Raw genomic sequence first — 21,447 nt, 5'->3', positions numbered from 1 at the left:
ATGTATTTAGCCATAACATTGTATGTACTAGAGTACAGTAAAATCGCAGGAGAAATGGTATCGGGTTTCACATTAAAATATGTGTTTTGTGTATTTAATTTGCATCTTATTGAGTTTTGGATAAATCATAGTATAAAAAATACATAATTACATATTTTTTAACATATTACACTAATTTTTTTATAGTTTGTACATTATAATATATGTTTGTAACTGTATTATATTGGAAATATCAAAAATGGAATATATAATTGTGCTCGCAAATTTTTTTAAAATTCCAAATAGGCTCATGTTGAATTAAAGGTTTGGCACCTTTGGCTTTGTATGAAAAAGTAAATATTTTTTAAACTTATTCGTATAGCATACAAAACATATGATCTTTGTTAGATTTATTTCACCCAGACTTTGCATAACTATGTTGTTGTTTTCCTTATCCCCATGCTTGGGTAAAAAGCCACCAAAACATCATGAATGCTCATGGGTGGAGCAAGAGAGTACCTGTCATTGATCAGACCTTGGCCATTTAATTCATGACTGTGTGCTAGTAATAGTACAGGTCCTTTCCAGTTTTGATCAAATATAAATTAAGACAAAATCCGGGGTCTCATAGCTTTCTTCCTTGAGTACAACCATTCTAGGGAACATTCAGTCTCGCTGGATGTTTAAATACCTGCATTTCATTTGTAGGCTTCAGACCAAGGCTCAAGTGATATGGGAGCCAGCTCCACTAACCACCATATTGATCAATGTGGCTTGCATAATTATAGAGGATTTAGAGTAAATACATTTTTGCATATACTTAGTATGCACTTCCCAGAACTAGTGAGAAAGTCAAGTCAGTGTTCTAATTAACTTATAGAGACTTCTGCTGATTGTAAACCCTGTTATAAATGATTACAGTGTTTATCCCATAATATGTAACATTTTTCATAACTGTGTACCTAACTGAAGAAAATGTGTATTGAGAAAAAAATTACCGAATTGAAAATCATGGATTAGAGATACAAAAATTTTCCAACTGCATCATAATTGCTTTATGACATTAACACAACTGAAGCCAAAAATGTTTAAAAAGTACAAAGCATCTGAATTCATCTTAAGTTTAAAAAAAAAGATATCTTGTTAGAATTTACAGTGCTTCAAATGAGAAGTAATCATTTCATATCCACTGCGGGCTGTACTTTTCTATAGGTATAATTAGTTCTTGTAACACTGTTTTATTTTGAAAGAAAATTAGTTCATAAAAATAGTTTTAAAGGAACAACACAAAAAAATGACATAACATAAAAATTTCACGGAGAAAAATTATTTTGTTCTAATTTATTGCACTTTGCTGTAAATGATAATATCTGAAGATTGTTCAATATACATTTCATCAGGTGTTCTGAATAAATGGTTGTTTATCATATATTTTTATTCATGATGTGTGTTTATGAAACAAAAAGCAATAGTAAAAAATGTCAGTCTATCTAATGCTCCTAACCATACATGACAGATAATTTTATGAATATTAATAAAGCTTTGCCTTTGAAAGCTTAAAAGTTTAGCTATATAAATTGTGATAAACCATCATTTATATAATGTGTACAGTGCTAGACTTTCATATTTTCAATATTTTATGACAGCTATCATATATCAATTTTAAGCTCATGGCATACTAATCCGCTTCAAATGCAAGTTAGTCATAATTTTACCTCAAAAGATACGTTTCAATAACGTTCATTTCAATATGTGAAAATCACATACGAACTAAAACTATATACAAAATTTATTTACAAAATTTTAACTATTCTAAATTACTCTCAAACGAGAGTTCAAATCATTGTTACCAACTCAGTCAGTTCTTGCTACAATTCTTCAGAACCGAGTGCAACTACAGGGTTGCCAAAAGGTACAAAGTCTAGTTATGTGCTTCATCGCTACCTAATGGCAGTCACAACATGGCAAAACTCTGATAGGTTGCAAAAAAGTGGTGAAAACTTTCTCTGCAAAGATTTTTTAGTTCATCATTTTTTGTCATTACAATTAAAAATATATTTTTAATGAATACTTTTTTAATAAAATAACACTAATATTGATAATGCAGATGAAAATGGTGTTACTGGTAATTCAATTCAAACTTTATATTTAACCCCTTAACTGCCACGCAAAACATACAAGATTCACTCTCCAGTACCTCCGTTTTTTTACTCCGGCGTGCGTAGTTATGCGATGTATTGGGGGCTATAAAAGTTTTGCTGCCTAAAAACTGCTTACTTTCACAGCATAAAAAATAAAATTAAAAATTAAAATACAAAATTTGATGTTTAGAGTAAAAGTATAATAAAAAAGATCCTCCAAAAAATGGAATTTCGATCAATTTATTTTTAGACCAGTAAAGTGTAATACAGTCAAAAGTCGTTAATTCGGACACCCATAATCCGGAATGATCTATAATCCGGACCTCAAAGCTACAAACTTTCTGCGCATGCGTCTCATTGCCGCATGCGCGTAAGATCTTTACAGCTGCGAATATGCGTGTGCTCGTGCGCACAATACGTTTACAAATGCGTGTTTAATGTATAACGGACGGTATAAGCTAAGCTAAAATTATCTAATTCAGTTAATGTTGCAGATTGCGTTGTTCCTTAATCTTCGAATTGGATTCGGCTTATTATTTTTTGCAGACTGTTAGAGCAATTTTATAAAAGTAAGCTTGAACTTTCGATTATGTCAAATAGAATTTGATATATATTTACTAATATGTAAAGGATCTACAAAGCGAAAGTATGTTTCTAAGTCCATTAAACAAAAAGTGGAATTGCTGAAAAAAATGGATAAAGGCATATCCTTTGTTTATCTTTAACGCCGCGGCGCACAATGAATTGGAAGTTGATCTGTCAGCACTATCCTTATCTTCAGGGCAGATGTTTTTATTTTATTTGGCTTATAATTCCTTACTAAATGTAGTATTTCATCTCGATGTACTTCGTTTTTGATATGATTTAAATCAAATTTCCTCATCATTATAATTCCCTTCCGATAGCGAAGAAAGTCACAGAGGTTATTGAAAACGAAAAAATTTCGATTGACAAATTAGTCGGTATTCTCGACACAGCAATTATAGGACTTGAACAGTGGAACTTTGTAACTGAGCAAGAAATTATGTCTTTTTATAGAATTAAAGAGAATGTATTATCACATAAAAAACGAAGCAACTATAACAACTTACATTGAAAGAAATGTTTAATAAAGGTAAACAAATAAATATTAAGTTTTTTTTTTTTTTTTGTAAATTTTGATACCCTTTAGAGCATAATTGTTCTTTATTTCATAAATTATGGTTTCATATCTTTAATTTGATAATTTCTGCATGCCATCTTACCAGATTTAAACTGATGATCTATAATCCGGAAAAATCGATAATCCGGAATCGCCGAAGTCCCGACGAGTCCGGATTAATGACTTTTGACTGTATCAGGTTTCATAATTATATCTTGTAAAATCAGTATACCTAAATGGAAAGTGTGGAGGTGGCATAGGCAAGTTTCTGATACCCAAGTTCGTACCCAATGTCGAGCATCTTTTGGAGAATAGTCACAATCCTATACATCTGATGTAATATCATATTCTAAGGTGCCCGATCTGGAATATGATGGAAAGTAATTATCTATTTCACTGTCATACATATTTGTAAAAAAACGCATATTACAAACAGTAAACAAAAATAGAAGACACAGAATAAAAAATGTATGTTTTACTCAAACAAAAACACGAGCAATAACTGTGCAGTCATTAGTCATCACTGTCAGGCATATTCATAAAAAAATCACAAACAGTAACGAAATTAGAAGACACAAGAGGGGGGAACACATTATAGTCAAACAGAAACACAAACAATAACTGCGCAGTCATTACTTTCACCATTTCAGAAACATCCCCCCCTCTTCTCTGAAATAGTATCCTCCTTTGCATACTCTGTCAGGGTCATTGTGGTGTTGCATTCCAAAGCTTTGTGAATAATTTTGCTAGTAGCAGCACAAAACAAATGATAGCATTTCGGAAAAGTGTATATATGTGCCCGGAGCAGTTAACGCATCGGCTGAGCAAGGTGTGTATATACGCCCACTGCAGTTAAGGGGCTAAAAAAATAACATTAAGGATATTAATTTAGAAGTCAAACAACAAAAATCAGCATTATGTTTTCAAATTTTCACAGGACTAGTTTCGATTGTTTTACCGAACCATCATCCTTAGCTGAGGATGGTTCAGTAAAATCAGCTGGGTATGGTTCAGCAGATGATGGTTCGGCAAAAGCATCGAAACTAGTCCTGTGAAAATATGAAAATATAATGCTGATTTTTGCTGTTTGACTTCTAAGTTAGTATTTGTTCAGTGTGTTATTGCATCTTAACATTAAGGATATTGATAATGCAGATGAAAATGGCATTACTGGTAATTAATTCAAATTTTAGATTTCTGATTTGAAGTGCTATGCATTGCCTATCAAATTATTGAAGGCTGCTGAAAATGGTGAGATTTAAATAACATGAATGTCACTTAGAACATTCGTCTAAATTTTTTTAATTATTTTCAAAAGCTTTATGTTATGTGTTTGCATTCATTTTGAGGACATCAATAATTAGGCAGGGTTTTAATGAAATCTATAGACCTAAATGTCACTGTGCTTTTCTTTAAATGCTGTTTAATCCTGTAAAAGATGTTTTATGGTGATATGGCCTATTATCTGTTCCATTACCTAGAGTTTTCTTCACTTAATGAAAGAAAAAAAAAATTACGACTAATAATTAAAATACATAATGGCTGGTGAAGATCATTTGCTACTTTATATTGTAAAGGATTTTTATTCCAAATTCAAACGAGATCTTCCCTAATTATTTTCATATCTCTTGATTTTTAATCAAAATAAATATTCCATTTTTTAGTGTTTATCATTAAAATAATCTATTTATATATGTATTGTCTAATGTTGTATTTTAATAGATACTCCTTCGAGTCTTAGCAGAATATACCAAGAAAGAAGAGGAGAGAAAGTGTTTATTGTTTTTAAGTAGTCAAGAAGCTTCTGAATTATATACAGATTATATCAGAAAACCATCACTGTCACTTCTTGATATTCTGTTGCATTTTAAATCTTGTCTTCCACCCATTGAAAGAGTATTAGGTTTTGTAATGTTACCTTCTTTTATATATAACTGCTATTTTAATACTTAATTTTGTTTAAAGAAGATGTTTTAACTTTTTTTTCTCTTTTCTTTCTTTCTTTTTTTAAGATTATCTACCTGCATTGAAACCCAGATTTTACTCAATTGCCAGGTGAGATTGCCATTTCTATCATAATATTTTCATGGTAGACAGCAAATTTCGTGCATACTTATTGTTTAGTAATTGCAGGACACTCATTGTTTAGTATTTGCTGTATTCTTCATAATGAAGCAGGCCATGGTACATTCTTCAAGGTATCACCAAAACATTGGTATCATCATTCACTTCATATCTCTCTAGATGATCAAAATTGTCTGGATGTCGGGCAGGCATGATCAAAATTCATGAAAATATTTGTAGTTAAGCTTATACCATTACTTTAACAGTTTATGCGCTGTATGATCAACTCTTTTGTCCTGAACAGTACACATGTGTACCACTGCTGTTTAAAAATACTTGCAGGACACATTTAACATTATAACTAAACGAAAAGTGTACCACTGCAGTATTTAAATACCACGACGTCACCCCAGTATATGACATTATGCAAATTTCACTAAATGTAATGTTATGTTTGTTAATAAACAAGTGAGTGCCTGTATTATACATTTTACAGCAAATTTGTGCACGAATAAACTTAATTGTATGCATAATTTTATTTGTAATACTTATAATATGTTTAGAAAAGAAATAGAATATTGGGTATGTATGAATTACTTAGAGTTCAGAAATTATTTATCTTCTTGTTTATCTGTTACATATATGTACCAACTGGTATTGTTACCCATACGATTAGGTTTGTAATTAAGATTTTTATTTTAGCCCTAAAATGGCTTGTCCATTGATGCAAAAAACAACTAAAAGCTGAAACTGAAAAATTAGGTGAATCAGATTCAGGGACAACAGGGTTAATTTCAGTATGTCCGTGTAATTAATGTTTGGACTTCCCAAGGAAATAATTTTCATTTTAAAGATGATATTGATTGGCATACTAGCTGTAGTGAAATGTAAATGATGAAACTTCGAACGTTGTATAGTATGACTAAACTTGGGAACCACTGTCTTCTTTTCAGTTGTATTTTTTATCTATATAGTTATACAGAGGGTGTTAACACATTTTTGTAATGATTTTGCAAAGATTTATCTATATGAACAAATCCTAGAATTTTATTTTCTAGTACGTTCAGTCTGATAGCCCTTTGAAATCATATTACATCTTGATTTCCAAGATAAAAGTCCTTTTCTTAAAACATCAAGGTTTATTTTATTCCACTCCTCCTTCAATATCCTCCGGAGTTCATCCAGTGTTTTGGGCATCCAATGATGCTGCTTATAAAGAGCTTGCTTTAAAAGTCCAAATGCACAATAGTTCACTGGACTTGGGTGAGATGCATTTAAAGGGGAAAGCTTCAATTCTTGTTTCATTTCTCATTTTTTCAAAAAATAAAGCAGTAGATTTAGAAGTGTGGCTTGGAGCCTTATCCTGATGGAACTTAACACAGTGAAGATTGTTTGAGTAAAGAGATGGAATTTCTTCTTTAAAAATAGGCGTTAAAACATTTTTCTGATAGTAATTTGAATTAATTTTGACATTTTTCTTCTACTTTCGTTATTTTAAGTTTTCCGTTCTAAGGGAATTCAGTAATAACTATAAAACCTTTGGAAAAACTTTCCTTGTTTTCTCTGAACAACATATTAAATCTTTTTCTCCTCTTTTTTGGTACTAAATCGATATTTTTCTATTGTAAGCAGATAAATATATCCAAGGCCTCATCAATTGTAACTATGTATTTCCATTTTCACCTGCCAAATAATTTTCATACAGCAATATGCACATAGTCGGGGGCTGAGAAACATGTTTTGGTGTTGGGGATGAACATCATGTCTTTTTTGTGTTGATTAGCTTTAAATCGTATAATTTTAGTTGCAATTCCTACAGGGATAATTAAAGATTTTGCAATAGCTCTTTGTGGGGGGTTGCTGGATTTTCCTTTAAAACATGAGATGCAACTTTATATTTAATAAGAGCTGTACGTATGTTTGTTGGGGATACATTTTTCGCAGTTATATAAATTTTGATGTATCTTTCCTTTTGTATTAATTATGTGACTTATTTTACGTGTAGAAATATTAAAACAACCACGTCTTTTTTGAATAATTGAATAAGAGTCAGCGCAAATCTATAGCCTTCGATCCATTGTTTATTTTTCAGCAACATTTTAAAGAAAAAAAAATATTTTTAATGCTACAGATGGCGATTAAACATTATTCCAATTTGATGCCAATCATGTTTGTATTTTAAAATTAATATTTAAATTCATGGAGAAAATCAAAATTGTTAAAAAAATGTGTGAAAACCCTCTGTAGTGTTAATTCTTTACTTTTGTTGACTGGAAAGATCTGGGATGAAGGGGAAAAATAATCACTTGCAGTTCAACAGAGTCAAACATAATCATTGGAATTGGGTATATTAGACTAGTTGCAGGATACAGGACAGACATAAGTTCAGAAAGTAAGCAATACACAATAAATAACAGGACAAAAATAAAGCTCCAATAGTGATATTAAAATAAGATAATGTTTATAGTATTTACTTCTGTGTCAGCTTGCAAATAATAAAAAATATATAAAGACTTTTTCATTAAAGACTAAAAGTAAAAAGAAGATTCTGAAAATTGCTGCAACACTTGATATCTACAGCAAATGGAAAAGAAACATCTGATAATGATACTGTGCTTGAATATATTGAGTGCAATTCCATGTTATACTGGGGCTAAATCTTGAATGAAATGTTATGGTTTGCATGACAATGATATATATGTATACAGGGTATCCTGTAAATGTTACAACAAGCTTCTGGAGGAGGTACGGCATCATCATAAGAATTAAGAATTGCATAGGAACCCATGCCCAGAAATGTCAGGGGTAAATGGTAGCAGAGGTAGAAGATGGAAAAGCAAACAAGAAAGTGATTAATTTGAAACATTTATTGGACATGAATACAAATGGTATACGACAGCTTGAAGATTGCAACAGATGCTCGATGTTTGCACCTTCAGACACCAAACATGCCTGACGGACCATTGATTGCCAAACATGTTCAAATACACTGGGAGTTTCTTTGATTGTAGCACAGGGTTGGTAGCGGTCCTTATAAGTGCTTATAAGTCCTTATATTTGAAAATAAAATATAAAGACCCTTATAAGTGCTTACTTTTTCTTTAAAGCCCTTTTTTTGTTTTGTTTTTAGTGCTTATTTTTTGCTTTTAGTGCTTTTTTTTAATAAACGCGCTATTTTACCCTGTACCAAAGCTGAAACTAAATAAACAACTTTTTTTCCTAATATGGAATGTCAGATGGTGAATCATACTCCCGGAAATAGCTTTTCCCCTTTCTCTGCATTAACATAACCTTTGGTGTGAACGAAGAGTACAGACAGGTGCCTGTCGTTCTGTTGGTCAAAGAATTGCGAAAGCAGTAGAAAATTCCAGTACATTCGGCATTCTTTTCTTCCCTCCCAAATACTACAAACGTTTGAATTTCTATCAAGATATTAATAATTTGCATTCTCGTACTGCTTGGTCAGTTAATATTTGTGTTTATTATGATCGTTATGCTTATATTATGAGCATATGTATGAATGTTTATAATAACATAGTTGCAGTAACTGCTGAAGTATAGTAAACTTTCAAAAATGGTTGTGTTTTAACACAGATTAGCTTTCTAAGGAATAATATTCAGAATGGCTTAAATAAAGGGAAAATGGAATAGTCAAAATAATTTTGTTTTTTTGGCCAATGCATTATACAGTACGAAAATTGGGAGGTTCTCCCCTTTCTCCGCAAAATCTCGAATATTGAAACTACCATAGTTCGCTGGAAAACAAGAAATGGACTTTTTTTTTTTTTTTTTTGTCATTTTCCATTCTGGATTGAATAGGACTAGAAGTTCTGCGGTCTATCAACCCAAGCGAAGAATGATTCTATTCCAGAAATCTAACGCTGTCTGTTGAAAATTAGAATGAAAACCACTACAGTTATTTAGTTCTTTATTCTCCCAATACCGGCAGCTGTTGATTCCGATTGCGTAATATCACATAGGGAAGAATTACGGTTCACGTATTGTGCAATAACGTTTGCGATATTTTGCAGAGATAATTAATTTTGATGTTCTGTCCAGATTTGTTTATGAACACTTAAAAAGAGTTTTACTGTGCTTGCTAAGCAAGATATTTTTCAGTTCCATTGGTTTATTTTTATATGATGCACATATCGGAATGTCAAAAGCGTTTATTTAGTGGAAAAATTTAAAGAGCTGCTACAGTCTACCCCCCGCTGCTCCTCTTTTTCAAGTTATGCTCGACTGTCCAAATATTCATCAATTTCCAAGTATGCGGGTTAGTTAAGCTTTTACTGTTAAAGGATGACTGCCTGAAGCAAATTTCTGTCTTCTGATTTCAGAAATGTTCCTCTTTTTTACTTAAATTACTTTGCTTGCAATATCTGTTAAGGGAAAACTGATATACAATGAAAATTTAGAAAATGTTCAGAATTTAGATTTAAATCATTTAAATATCAATATGAGTAGAAACATAAATTGTATTTATTATTAGGTTCCAAGCGAATGCAATAAATATGCCTTATTATTATTTATTTTCTCTATTTTGAACTGAAATTTCATTATTAAATCTTGTAATATAGTTTAGTTCTGCTAAACTATGTTACAAGAAATCTTGTAATATAGCTAAGTTCCCCCCCCCCTCTCATTGTAAACTAGTTCTGTAAATTGAACTGTTATTTAAAATATTAAAAAAAAAAAAAAGTAATTATATTCCATGGTTGAGGTTATGCTTATTCTCTCTTAATAAATACTGCATTTCTCATATTTTAAATTACAAGTCTAATTTTTAAGGTTATGAAGTTGTGTATAATGTAATTAGACAGGTGCTTATTTTTTTGTGCTTGAAAAGTGCTTATAGGTGCTTATTTTTGTACCTAAAATGTGGCTATGAACCCTGTTGCAGCTACAGAGCCGAGCCTTGCCAGGAGATCTATTTCAGACACAACAGGATACATGACACTTTTTATGGCTCCCTCCCCAAAAAAATCTAGTTTAATTAATCTGAGGAGCGTGGGGGGTCAAGGAACTGGTCCACCACGCCCAATCCATTGATGTGGGAATGATCTGTTCATATGGCTATGAGCATCTAGTCCGAAATGAGCAGGTCCCCCATCATGTTGGAAACACGTGTTTACAAGCTCCCAATTCCTATAGCGTCCCATGCTCTTCGTGTGGTGCCTACCACTCGAATGCAGCAATCCTCACTTTTCACTTGCACTCTCCTGTGCAACAACACTCTATGGTGGCATACAGTGACATTTTTGGGCAGGCATTCCTATGCAAGTCTTAATCCTTATGATGTGCTCTACCTCCGCCAGAGGTTTGTCACAACATTTACGGGACACCCTATATATGTGTGTGTGTATACATATATATATATATATATAATATAATATAAAATTAAATTTTGATCAAGTTTTATAAAAAATTTTAAGTTATCAGTATTTTGTGCTGCAGTTTTTTCCATTTCTGATGGCATTTTGTTTTTCTTGTTGTCTGTATAGTTCTCCATTAGATGAGGATTCACAGTTCAAAATTTTATTTAATGTTCTTAAAATTTGCAAAGAAAAAGGCAGAATGAGTGAAAGAGAAGGTGTTTGCACTGGATGGTTAAATAGTTTATCATCAGAAGTTCAGAAATCTTCTGAATCTTGCCTGGATACTATTGTTGATGGGATTTCGTCTTTGAATCTCAGCTATAAAGAGGTAAGGATTTTGCTAGACTTCAGAGTGCTGTTATTTTTCTATACTTTAGAGTAATGCTGTTTTTAATACGACTTTGAATTTTCTTAATTTCATGTGTTAAAAAAATAAAGATTTATTATTATTTTGAATAATGGTGATAATAAAACAAGCGTCTGTTGAACATAATTTATCAACAAAATTGTTATTAATAAATAACCCATGTAGTAGACTTGGGAGCAAATCATGAGCCATGCATTTTCAATGTCCTCAAAGAGTTTAAAATTGTACATCTAAAAAATATCCTTCATCCATATAAATCTTCTTCCAGATGTAAAGTTATTAGTATATAATGTCTAAAAATGTAGACAGCGTTGATACACATTGTCATAAAACCTAGCTGCAAAAGGTTTATAGTAATCCATACAGTTTTGTTTTTTAGTCTTGTGAAACGTTAGAACTGATATTTATGCACTGTAACTGACGTAATAATCTACATGTTAAATTTGTGTTTATCACAATGTTCTAGGTAAATTAATTAAGGAAAATGGTAAATGAAACTTGTATTCCACTTAATATTATGTAGACTGTGCACACACACACACACACACACCAAAAAAAAAAAAAAAAAAAAAAAAAACAGGGAGGGAAACAGTTGTCTATCTCCTATTTCACTGGGCCAATTGATGACAATTAATTTGCATTTTTCATGTCTGTATTGCGGCAATTATATCAGAAGGTTACAAATTATTGTGTGCCTTTTAAATAAAAATTGTAAATACTCCAATTTGTGTTAAATCTGTTAATATAAAGGCTCAATAAATTTCAAGACTTACCCCTTTGATGATTTTCTTGATGCTGTGTTATATTCCGAATAGCTGCTAGGGAAAACTAACATCTTTAATAAATCATTCATCATGTAGAAATAATCATAGGCATGACTTAGCTTTTCTTAGTTTTGTATTGCCATAATATTATTTACATATTTAGTTTAAAAGGATAATCATTTAAACAAAAGTATTCTATTACAGCTGATTCAAAAGTTCCTAAAAAATCGAGATCAAGTTAAAGTTCTAAATAAAAATGCTAGTTCTATGCTTATCGTCTGGTCTTTTTTTTTTTTTTTTTTGGCAAAAAAAGGCTCCGATCAATATCTGTTTTCTTCTCCTTTTTCTTTTACCAGAGTAATTGCCAACATTACTCCCTCACCAGTAACTAAGTTACAAGCAGTGAGGAATGGAGAGACAGGTGTAGGCATAATTTCAATCTCAAAACCGGATGGGCAGTTTTACCTGTATACCTGAATGTGTCTGGACTGTAAGAGTTTTGCTGTTATCCATAGCTTTGGAAAACTTTTCGCTTGACTGTTGGTTAGTTTTGTTATCCACAATCACTTTGTTAGGAACAAGATCAGAATCAGTAGCTAGCATGTATGCGGGCTTTAGTCTGTCAACGGAAATATGAACTGTTTTGCTTTAACAAGCACAGAAAAATATTTCTCATTTCTGTCAGATACTTGAAACGGTCCTGTTAAGTTGGTTCAAGTGGCTTTTTCACTTTGTCTGTTCTCACAAAAGCATGGGAGCATGACTTTAAATTTTTGTGGAAAAAACTTTCTGATGGGTAGCACACCGTGTTTTTATCGGTTTTAAGTTTTCCATGTAGTTTAGCAGCTTAACCACAAAGGTAGCAGGGTCAACTTTGAAATTGTATGAATCAAAAAATTCACCAGGTAGTTTAATGTTTGTTCCATATACCATTTGGGCTATTGAGAATTTGTGTCACATCATAAAGCAGATCTAAGACCTAACATAACTGTTGATAGTGTTTCAGTCTACTGAGCATTTTTAAGTGCTTTTATAGCAGTCTTCAATGTTCTATAAGGCATCTCAATTTTCCCATTGCATTGGCGATGGTATGCTGTAGTGTGAAGGATTTTAGTCCCACATATTACAGCCAAACTCCTGAACAACTGTGATTGAAGCTGGGCTCCACGATCCATAATAATTTTATATGGGACGCCAAATATGCAAATCCAATGCTCATAGAAGGCTTTGCTTACAACTTCTTCAGTGATGTATGGTAATGGGATGACTTCCATCCAGCCTCTAAGTCAGTCAATGCAGGTTAAACCGTATACGTATCCATTTTGAAGGAGGTAATGGGCCAATGAGATCGATATGCGCTATACTGAAATGGGTATCTGGTTCTGGATATTCCACAAATTCAGATTTGGTAGGTCTAGTAACTTTATATTTTTGGCATCTGATGCATACTTGTGCCCAGTCTTTCAATTATTTATTCATTCCAGGCCACACAAAAATAGCAGTCATCTGTTTAATAGTAGATTTAATTCTAGGGTGTGAAACACCATGAATTTGATCAAAAGGTTTTTTCCTGAAACTGGCTGGAATATACGGCTGAATCTTTTGTGAGGTATCACACCATAAAACTTTTGAAGATGGAAGTACGGACTGGCTAAATTTAGGTGTCGTGTCACTTTCCATTAGATCTTTCAATTCTGGATCTGTACTTTGTTCTGTGGCAGTTTGTTCATAATCAATAACAGAGATTTGTGATAGTGATAGTGTCGCAACCACATTCTCTTGTCCACTAATATGCCCAAAATCTGTGATGAACTGCGAAATGTATTGCAGTTGTCTCGGGGATGTTTTCTCATTTTTTGCTTAGAGGCGAAGGTCAATGGCTTGTGATCAGTTACAATTACAAATTCTCTACCTTCTAGCATGTACTTGAAATGTTTCACTGAGAGACATATACCCAAGAGTTCATGATCGTAGCTGCTGTAAGATTTCTGAGCATCATTCAGTTTCTTTGAATAGAAAGCAATTGGCCTCCAATTTCCTGCTTCTAACTGTTGTAGTACCGAACCAATAGCACAGTCTGATGCATCAGTGCTCAATGATAATGGAAGGCCAGGTGAAGGGAAACATAAAAGGGCGGCAGCATTAGCTAAATCATGCTTGCATTTTTCAAATTGATGTATTGTCTCCTCAGTCCAGGGGACATTTCTTTTATCCTTTTTTGCACCCTTTAAAAACTCATGCAGTGGTGCTTGTGTTTGAGCAGCATTTCTCAAATACCTGCGATAAAAATTTATTATACCCAAGAAGGTACACAAGTCTTGTAGGGTCACTGGCAGTGGGTATTCTAAAATGACTTGGACCTTGCTAGGCAGAGGACATGATCAGATAACTCAGAAACTCAATTTGATCTCCCAGAATGGATTTTGATACATTGATGCAAAGTCCAGATTTGCTCGGTCTCTCAAACACTGTCTGCAGATGTTGTTTGTGTTCATCCTCAGCTAATGAGGCTATTAATACATCGTCTAATTCTTCGTTAATGAAAAGCTGAAATGTAGCCCGTGCACTTCTGATTCCGAAACTCATAACACTGAATTCAAATAACCTGAAATGGATAATTATGGCGGTCTTTGGTTTGTCTTCTTCAGCAATTGGTATCTGATAGTATGCTTTTATTAGATCTGTCTTTGAAAATATATTTTTACCCTACAAGATAAGATGAAAATTTTCGATTCTAGGAATTGTGTAATGCTCGGGTGTGGGTTGATCATTTAATCGTCTATAGTCCCCGCAGGCTCTAACTGTTCCATCCTTTTTACTGACTAAATGTAGAGGACTAGGCCATTGAGATTTTGATGGTTGAATGATTCCCTTTCTCCAACATGAACAAAATTCTTGCTTGGCTAAGGCAAGTTTTTCAGGATCGATTGGACGTGCTCGTGAATGCATAGGCACCCCTTTGGTTGTTATGTGGTGCTTCATATCATGTTTACTTGAGGTACTGAAAGCATATGGCTTAGTTAAGTAAGATTTAAATAATTCATAAAATTTCGATTTATCTTTATTATTCAGTGTGCTGATGATGTGTTCATCTGAGATAGATCTAACTGCAGCCTTTACAGATAACTGAGTAACAATGAACAAGAATGAATATCAATAAGTAGTTGAATGATTTAGAAAATCAGCCCCAATGATATCTTTATTAACTTTCGCGATAATAAATGTCCATTAAAATTGTCGTCAGAATCTAAAGTCAAGATTTAGAGTTCTTACACCATAAGTTGGGATCTCTGTGCCATTGGCAGCATATAATGTATAGGAACATGGCATAGTTCCTGCTATAGTTGCTGGGATCAAAGGATACGTCGGCACCACTGTCCACTAAAAACCTTAATCCCGATTTTTTGTCAGTGACATATAGTTGGAATTTCCGGCAATTATAATTGCTTGCATTAGAACTGGCCGCAGAGTTTACTGTTGATTTACATTTCCCGACTGTTTCCATTCACAAGGTTGTTTACATTTTTCAGGATAGCATTTAGTGCCAAATTTAAAATGGTAATAACAATATTTTCCTTTTTTGACCTCGAACGGCTACTGTGGTTTGGAGCTCTAATGAGGCAATTTTCTGTAGTTCTTCCACCACTGTATTTTTGCTGACGGCAGCCTATTTTTAGTTCCACAATTCTATCAGCCATTGTGACCAACTTGTCCAGAGTTTTGTTACTAACCACTAAAATGTTTCTTACAGCATCTGGCATCTTTTCCAGCCAGAGAGATCGCAAAATATTCTCCGACATGTCTACCCATAGAGATTTCATTCTGAGAAGGAGCTGGCTGGGTTTCATGTCGCCAAGTTCCAACCCAGTGAGCAGACATTTAATGTGGTGATTTTCACTTTCCTTAAAAGTGTTGAGTAATCGTTCCTTAGCAGCCGAATATTTGTTGCTCGTACAGTCTTTTATGATGTCCCAAATGTTCTCCATAAATATAGGTTCTAATTGGGCTACCAAATAATTGAACATCGTTTCTTCATTTTTGATTCCACTAATTTGAAACTGGGCCTCTACCTTATAAAACCACGTCTCAGGTCTCACGGCGAAATTTTCACTCTCACCTTGCTGGCTTCGGCATTCGGCTGGGCAGTTTTATCGTTGTCCATGGCAAAACAAAATATTATCACGTACCGCCCGATTCACCAATAATATTACAGCAATTATATCAGAAGGTTACAAATTATTGTGTGTCTTTTAAATAAAATAGGAAATACTCCAATTTATGATAAATCTGTTAATATAAGGCCTCAATAAATTTCAAGACTTACCCCTTTGATAATTTTCTTGATGCTGTGTTATATTCTGGATAGCTGCCATGAAAAACTAACGTCTTCTTCAATAAATCATTCATCATGTAGAAATAATCATAGACAAGACTTAGCTTTTCTTAATTTAATATTCACATAATAGTATTTACATTTTTAGTTTAAAAGGATAATCATTTAAACAACAATATTCTATTACACCCAATTCAAAAGTTCCCCAAAAATTGAGTTCAAGTTAAAGTTCTAAATAAAAATGCTAGTTCTATGGTAATCATCTGGCCTTTTCTTTTTCTTTTTTCTTTTTTTTTTCCAAAAAGCTTGAATCAATAACTGTTTTCTTCTCCTTTTTCTTTCACTGGATTAGTTGCCAACATCTCAAAAGCGCATAATAGGATACATATTACGTTTATATATAGTAAAATTGTTCTAACAGGTATTTTGACACAAAATAGGACCTTTTTCTGAAATCACACACTGATTTTTTTTCCCGTATTTTGATTCTACGATTCAAATTATACAAGACAGCAGCTTGTCCGTATGCAATGTCAGTTTCTAAGGGAAGACATTACACATGGAGAAAACAATGAAAAACACCCATATAGCCAGAAGGAAGAGATGTGATATTTCACTTTTGCATTTATATGAAGAAGTTTCTTGTTATGGAAGAAAATTAGAATCATCAGTCATGTGGAATAAATATATTTGTCTTTTCCATATCCTGTTGAAATAAATTTTGCTACAGTTTCAAATCTTCTTTTGTGGTAAGTGGGAATGAAGAGGCATGATGTCTGCCTTTTAGTCACGATTTAAAAAAAAAAAAATGTTCTGAGAAAAAGCATAATAAACCCAAAATTTTTTATTATATGTGAATTTAAAGCTTTGATGTGCATTTGCTTTCAATAACATTTAAAAGTCATGAAGTTAGGAAATTCTGAGAATGGTTCTAGTTTCTTGAAATAAAAGTGTTAGAAAAAGAATGTTTGTATAAATTGAATATTACCAACCATGCTTATGAACTAATTCTTTGATGCTGAATAGCTCATATACTAGCTTTTTGCTTTTATTTTACTTATGTTTCATAAACATCGAACACATACACAGGTCTTCTGTCGTACACTAGAAAGATTTGTTTATTAATAGGGTGCTATTCTTTTAAATCTAATTTAAAGACCTTAAATCCCTACTAGACTGACAAGCGAGTTATTGCTCTTTCTGTGACATTCTACAGAGTCTCAAGAAGACTCAAATTTTGTCATTTGCGAATATGAAATACCAAAAAGTTGATTTTACAAATTAAAAATGCATTTGTAGCTGGAGACTACAACTGGCTTAAGTATTGGCTCAAACCATTTATTGCATGATTTAACTTCAGCTAGCAAAAGGGCCTATGCCAGAATACTAACTTTGCATATTTGTGTGAGAGAGAAAGTACTAGCAGCCTGCTGAAAGCTGTATGTCTGCGAAACCTTTGTGGTGAATTATTTGCATTCTAAGAATATATGTACTGTAACATTTGCATGCAGTATTCATGTTTGCTGCGCTGTTCCCGTGTGCATTCGCTATAGTGCAAGCTTAAAAACTGAACTTTTCGCCGAAGAGATTCTCTTGCACCTGTACTTCACTGTTCCGGTTTGTCCATGGTGGATATTTGGTGTTGGCAAGTTTTGTATTTTACTTTTAAATTTTAAAGTTAATTTTATATTTTTCTAATGTTTTCAACCTTTCTTCTGACAAGTGTGGAGTCTGGTGGCATAAACCATCACCACATTTGGTGACCTAAGAAGATTGCTGTAGTTATGCATGGCCAGAGTGAAGTGCTTGAAGAAGCTGAATACTGAGATTCCATGGCAGCAGTTTTTGTGCAGACGATTCTATTGTGGAGCTACGGTGCAGGAATATTCCAGTGAAACCTAGTATGTCAGTGCTGATATTATATCATTTTCCCCCAGGTTATCGTGTTTCAGAGCACAGGTAGGACTTAATCACAAGAGTTGATTTTTTCTTTTGTATTAATGTGTACAGTATTCTTTTACATAGTGCATATTTTATATTTTCGTTGTATGCATTTTCATACCATTATAGGTACGGATGTGTGATAGGTTTTTTTTTTATCCTTTTACGTTGTGGTTTGGTATATGTAATACTTAGTTGTAAAAAGTTGGTAATAAAGTTGGCTACACATGTGTGTCATGCTTCGGTAAAATTACCGTCTTTTTGGAAAGCAAATCCTGCCTTGTTTGTCAAATTGGAATCGTAGTTTTCCCTTTCCAACATAACTTCAGATTTAACAAAATTTAATCATGTCATCGCTGCTGTAGACTCTGATATACTTAATTCTGTTGATGATATTTTAATACCTCCTGCTGCTGGAAAATATGTCATAAAACACAAATTGATTTCAGTACATTCTAAAAGAAGCATAAATTGTACTCTTACAAGGTTTAGAGCTTGGCAACCAACACCCTTCGCAGTTATTGACTGATATGTGAGCTTTGGCAGGTGATACCATAGGTGAACCTTTGCCTAAGGTCTTTGTGGCTTGCAAGGCTTCCTTATAGTACACAGTCTTTTTTAGCTGCTCTTTGTGAAGATGATTTGAGTAAATTGACTATGGTTGCTGATAAAATTACTGGGTTTGCATTTCATTCTTATGTGAATACGGCTAATGTGACCCCAGAGCCAAGTGAATCTGCTACTGCTTGTTTGGAACTCCAGGTGGCAGAGCTGACTAAATAAGTTAGTGAGTTAACTTTTACCTTGGGACGTAATTCTCGCAGTGTTAAATGTAATTTTCAGTATTTGTACCAGTGTAGCAGGTCATGTGACAGTACTAACCATTACAAAGAGCGAACAAATGAGCTTTGCTTTTATCATGTAAATTTTGGGGAACAGGCAAGGAAATTTCAGTCTCCATGTTCCTTTCTCCAAAAGGGAAATGAATAGGGTGATCGCTTTCTGGCTAAAATAGAGACAGCTAGGTGAATCATATACTTTTGGATGACCCCTCTTCAAAACTAGAGTATTTAATTGATACTGGTGTGGATGTGTTCGTATTAAAAAAAGTATGCTCCATGTAATAAGCCTTCTCAGAATTTCGTTTCATTAGCTGCCAGTGGAACAAAAATTCCCACATTTGGCACTAAACCCTTACTTTGATTTTAAATTTATGTCATACCTTTACTTGGTTATTTGTCATTGCAGATGTAAATCAGCTAGTTATGGGTGTAGAATTCGTTAAGAAATACAGATTACTTGTTGATGTTGCTAATAATTGCCTTATGATTTCCAAAACTAATTTGTCATCGCATGGCAAATTGTTTGGGAGTTCTTTTGATTCAGGCATATCTGTACCTCTTGGTGATTCTAAACTTCATTACTTGTTGAGCATCACAAAATCACTAATCCTTCATATGTAACCAACAATAATCAGAATTCAACAAATTTCCATTGCATTGAGACTAAAGGTCCTCCTGTGTTTTCTGAACTTCGTCGTTTGTCAGTGGATTTATTCCAAGTGGCAAAGCAAGAGTTAGAGTTCTTTATGTCACAAAAAATCATTTATCCGTCCAAAAGATCTTGGGCCAGCCCTCTTGACATGGTTTGTAAAGCAAATGGTGATTGCCCTTGCAGCGATTATCGCCGCTTGAATGCCGTGCGTATTCCTGATCAGTATCCTGTACCACATATTCAAGATTGTTCAGATATTCAGATATTTTTTGGGGAAAAATATTTTCTCAACACTCGATTTGGCTAGGGCGTATCATCAGATTCCTGTTAATACACAAGATATGCCTAAAATAGCTGTGATTACCCTATTTGGATTATTTGAGTTTTTTTTTAAATGCCGTTTGGTTTACGAAATGCAGGTCAAACATTCCAAAGATTTATTCAAGTACTTTCTGATTTAGATTTTTGTATTCAGATTGATTTCAGATACTGTTACAGGTTTAGAGGAGTTGGAAATTATTGTACTTTTTTCAGGAATGAGTTTTTAAAATGCCATTTGGTTTACGAAATGTAGGTCAAACATTCCAAAGATTTATTCATCAAGTACTTTCTGATTTAGATTTTTGTATTCAGATTGATTTCAGACACTGTTACAGGTTTAGAGGAGTTGGAAATTATTGTACTTTTTTCAGGAAGGGGCCGAATACCAGAAGGGGTAATTAAACAATTAAGAAATGATTCTGATGATCTACTTGTGGATTCGGTGAATGAAAACGAGCAAGAAACCCACCTTCATTTAATTTTTGATAGACTGAAAAAATATGAGTGAAAAGTAAATCCTGCTAAGTATATTCTTGGAAGGTCATCAGTATCATTTCTTGATTGTTTAATTATCCCTTCTGGTATTTGGCCCCTTCCTGAAAAAAGTACAATAATTTCCAACTTCTCTAAACCTGTAAAAGTGTCTAAACTAAAGAGGTTTTTTTAATGTTGAATTTTTATCGACAGTTTTTTCCTAAGGCCGCAGCTACCCAAGCACCGCTTCATTCTCTTTTGAAAGATTCTAAGAAAAATGATAAACATATTCTCTAGACAGCGGAAACAACTATGGCCTTTAAAAAATGTAAAACTGATTTGGCAAATGGGTAAAAGTATATTTTAGTGTACCCCTTGGCGAAACTTGGCGTTTTTGGTGGTACATGGATAACGAATTTGTGTAATAATTTTGACTTGTTATTTGTTGTCCATTCGGTAAAATACCTTTTGAAACAAGATTATCATAATTGCCACATTCATGTATTTTAATAGCATATAGCTGAGGTGACCAGACTTCGTGAAGACAGGAGCCAAATGATAGATTGCATGGAATTTGAGAGCTGCAGCTGAATTTTCCAAAAGCCACAAATCCATAATGATAGTTTAAAAATAATGAGACAAGTTCTGATTAGAAAGAAACTTTTGAAGTAAATTAATGAGAATTTTATTTTCTTTAGTTAATTAAAGGATTGCATATAAATAAAAAATCATATATATCTTGCTATGCATTCAGAATACTGTGTGCCAACAAATTATAAACATGAAGCTATTGTAGTGTGTAACTGAATGTTCTTCTTTCAGGTAGAAAAATCAAACATTTTGTTCTGTTTTCTTTATTCCTCTTTGTTTATAACTGTTGTCTGGTTTTTCGAAGTAGTGAACTGAATTGAAAAAATATATACGTTAATCTTTGTGATTACAATTAGTATGTAGTTTTTCATTTGAATGTGAAATAAATCATTATTAAAAACAACTTGAACATTTTTTTTTTAAACTCGTAGGCAATTTTTTAGAAAGAATAAAATAAGT

The 21,447-nt window shown here is 33.1% G+C and overlaps 1 protein-coding gene across 8 annotated transcripts in view; it reads left to right on the top strand.

Annotated features, from left to right (window-relative positions):
- The window catches only part of LOC118182340 (methionine synthase reductase-like), a 128,025-nt gene that overhangs the window by 94,869 nt on the left and 11,709 nt on the right, over positions 1 to 21,447 (top strand). For all 8 annotated transcript variants that reach the window (XM_085809924.1, XM_085809928.1, XM_085809923.1 and 5 more), the window contains 3 exons: positions 4,984 to 5,164; positions 5,274 to 5,316; positions 10,830 to 11,031. In XM_085809924.1, coding sequence (XP_085666050.1) covers positions 4,984 to 5,164; positions 5,274 to 5,316; positions 10,830 to 11,031 — 426 coding nt within the window. The remainder of the gene's footprint in view (positions 1 to 4,983; positions 5,165 to 5,273; positions 5,317 to 10,829; positions 11,032 to 21,447) is intronic.

This window comes from Stegodyphus dumicola, chromosome X2 (genome assembly GCF_044657685.1).
Source record: "Stegodyphus dumicola isolate Sdum_Otavi_A_Nest chromosome X2, ASM4465768v1".
Lineage (NCBI taxonomy): Eukaryota > Metazoa > Arthropoda > Arachnida > Araneae > Eresidae > Stegodyphus > Stegodyphus dumicola.
The sequence above is the reverse complement of the archived record's forward strand: the minus strand, read 5'-3'. Positions and strand labels throughout refer to the sequence as shown.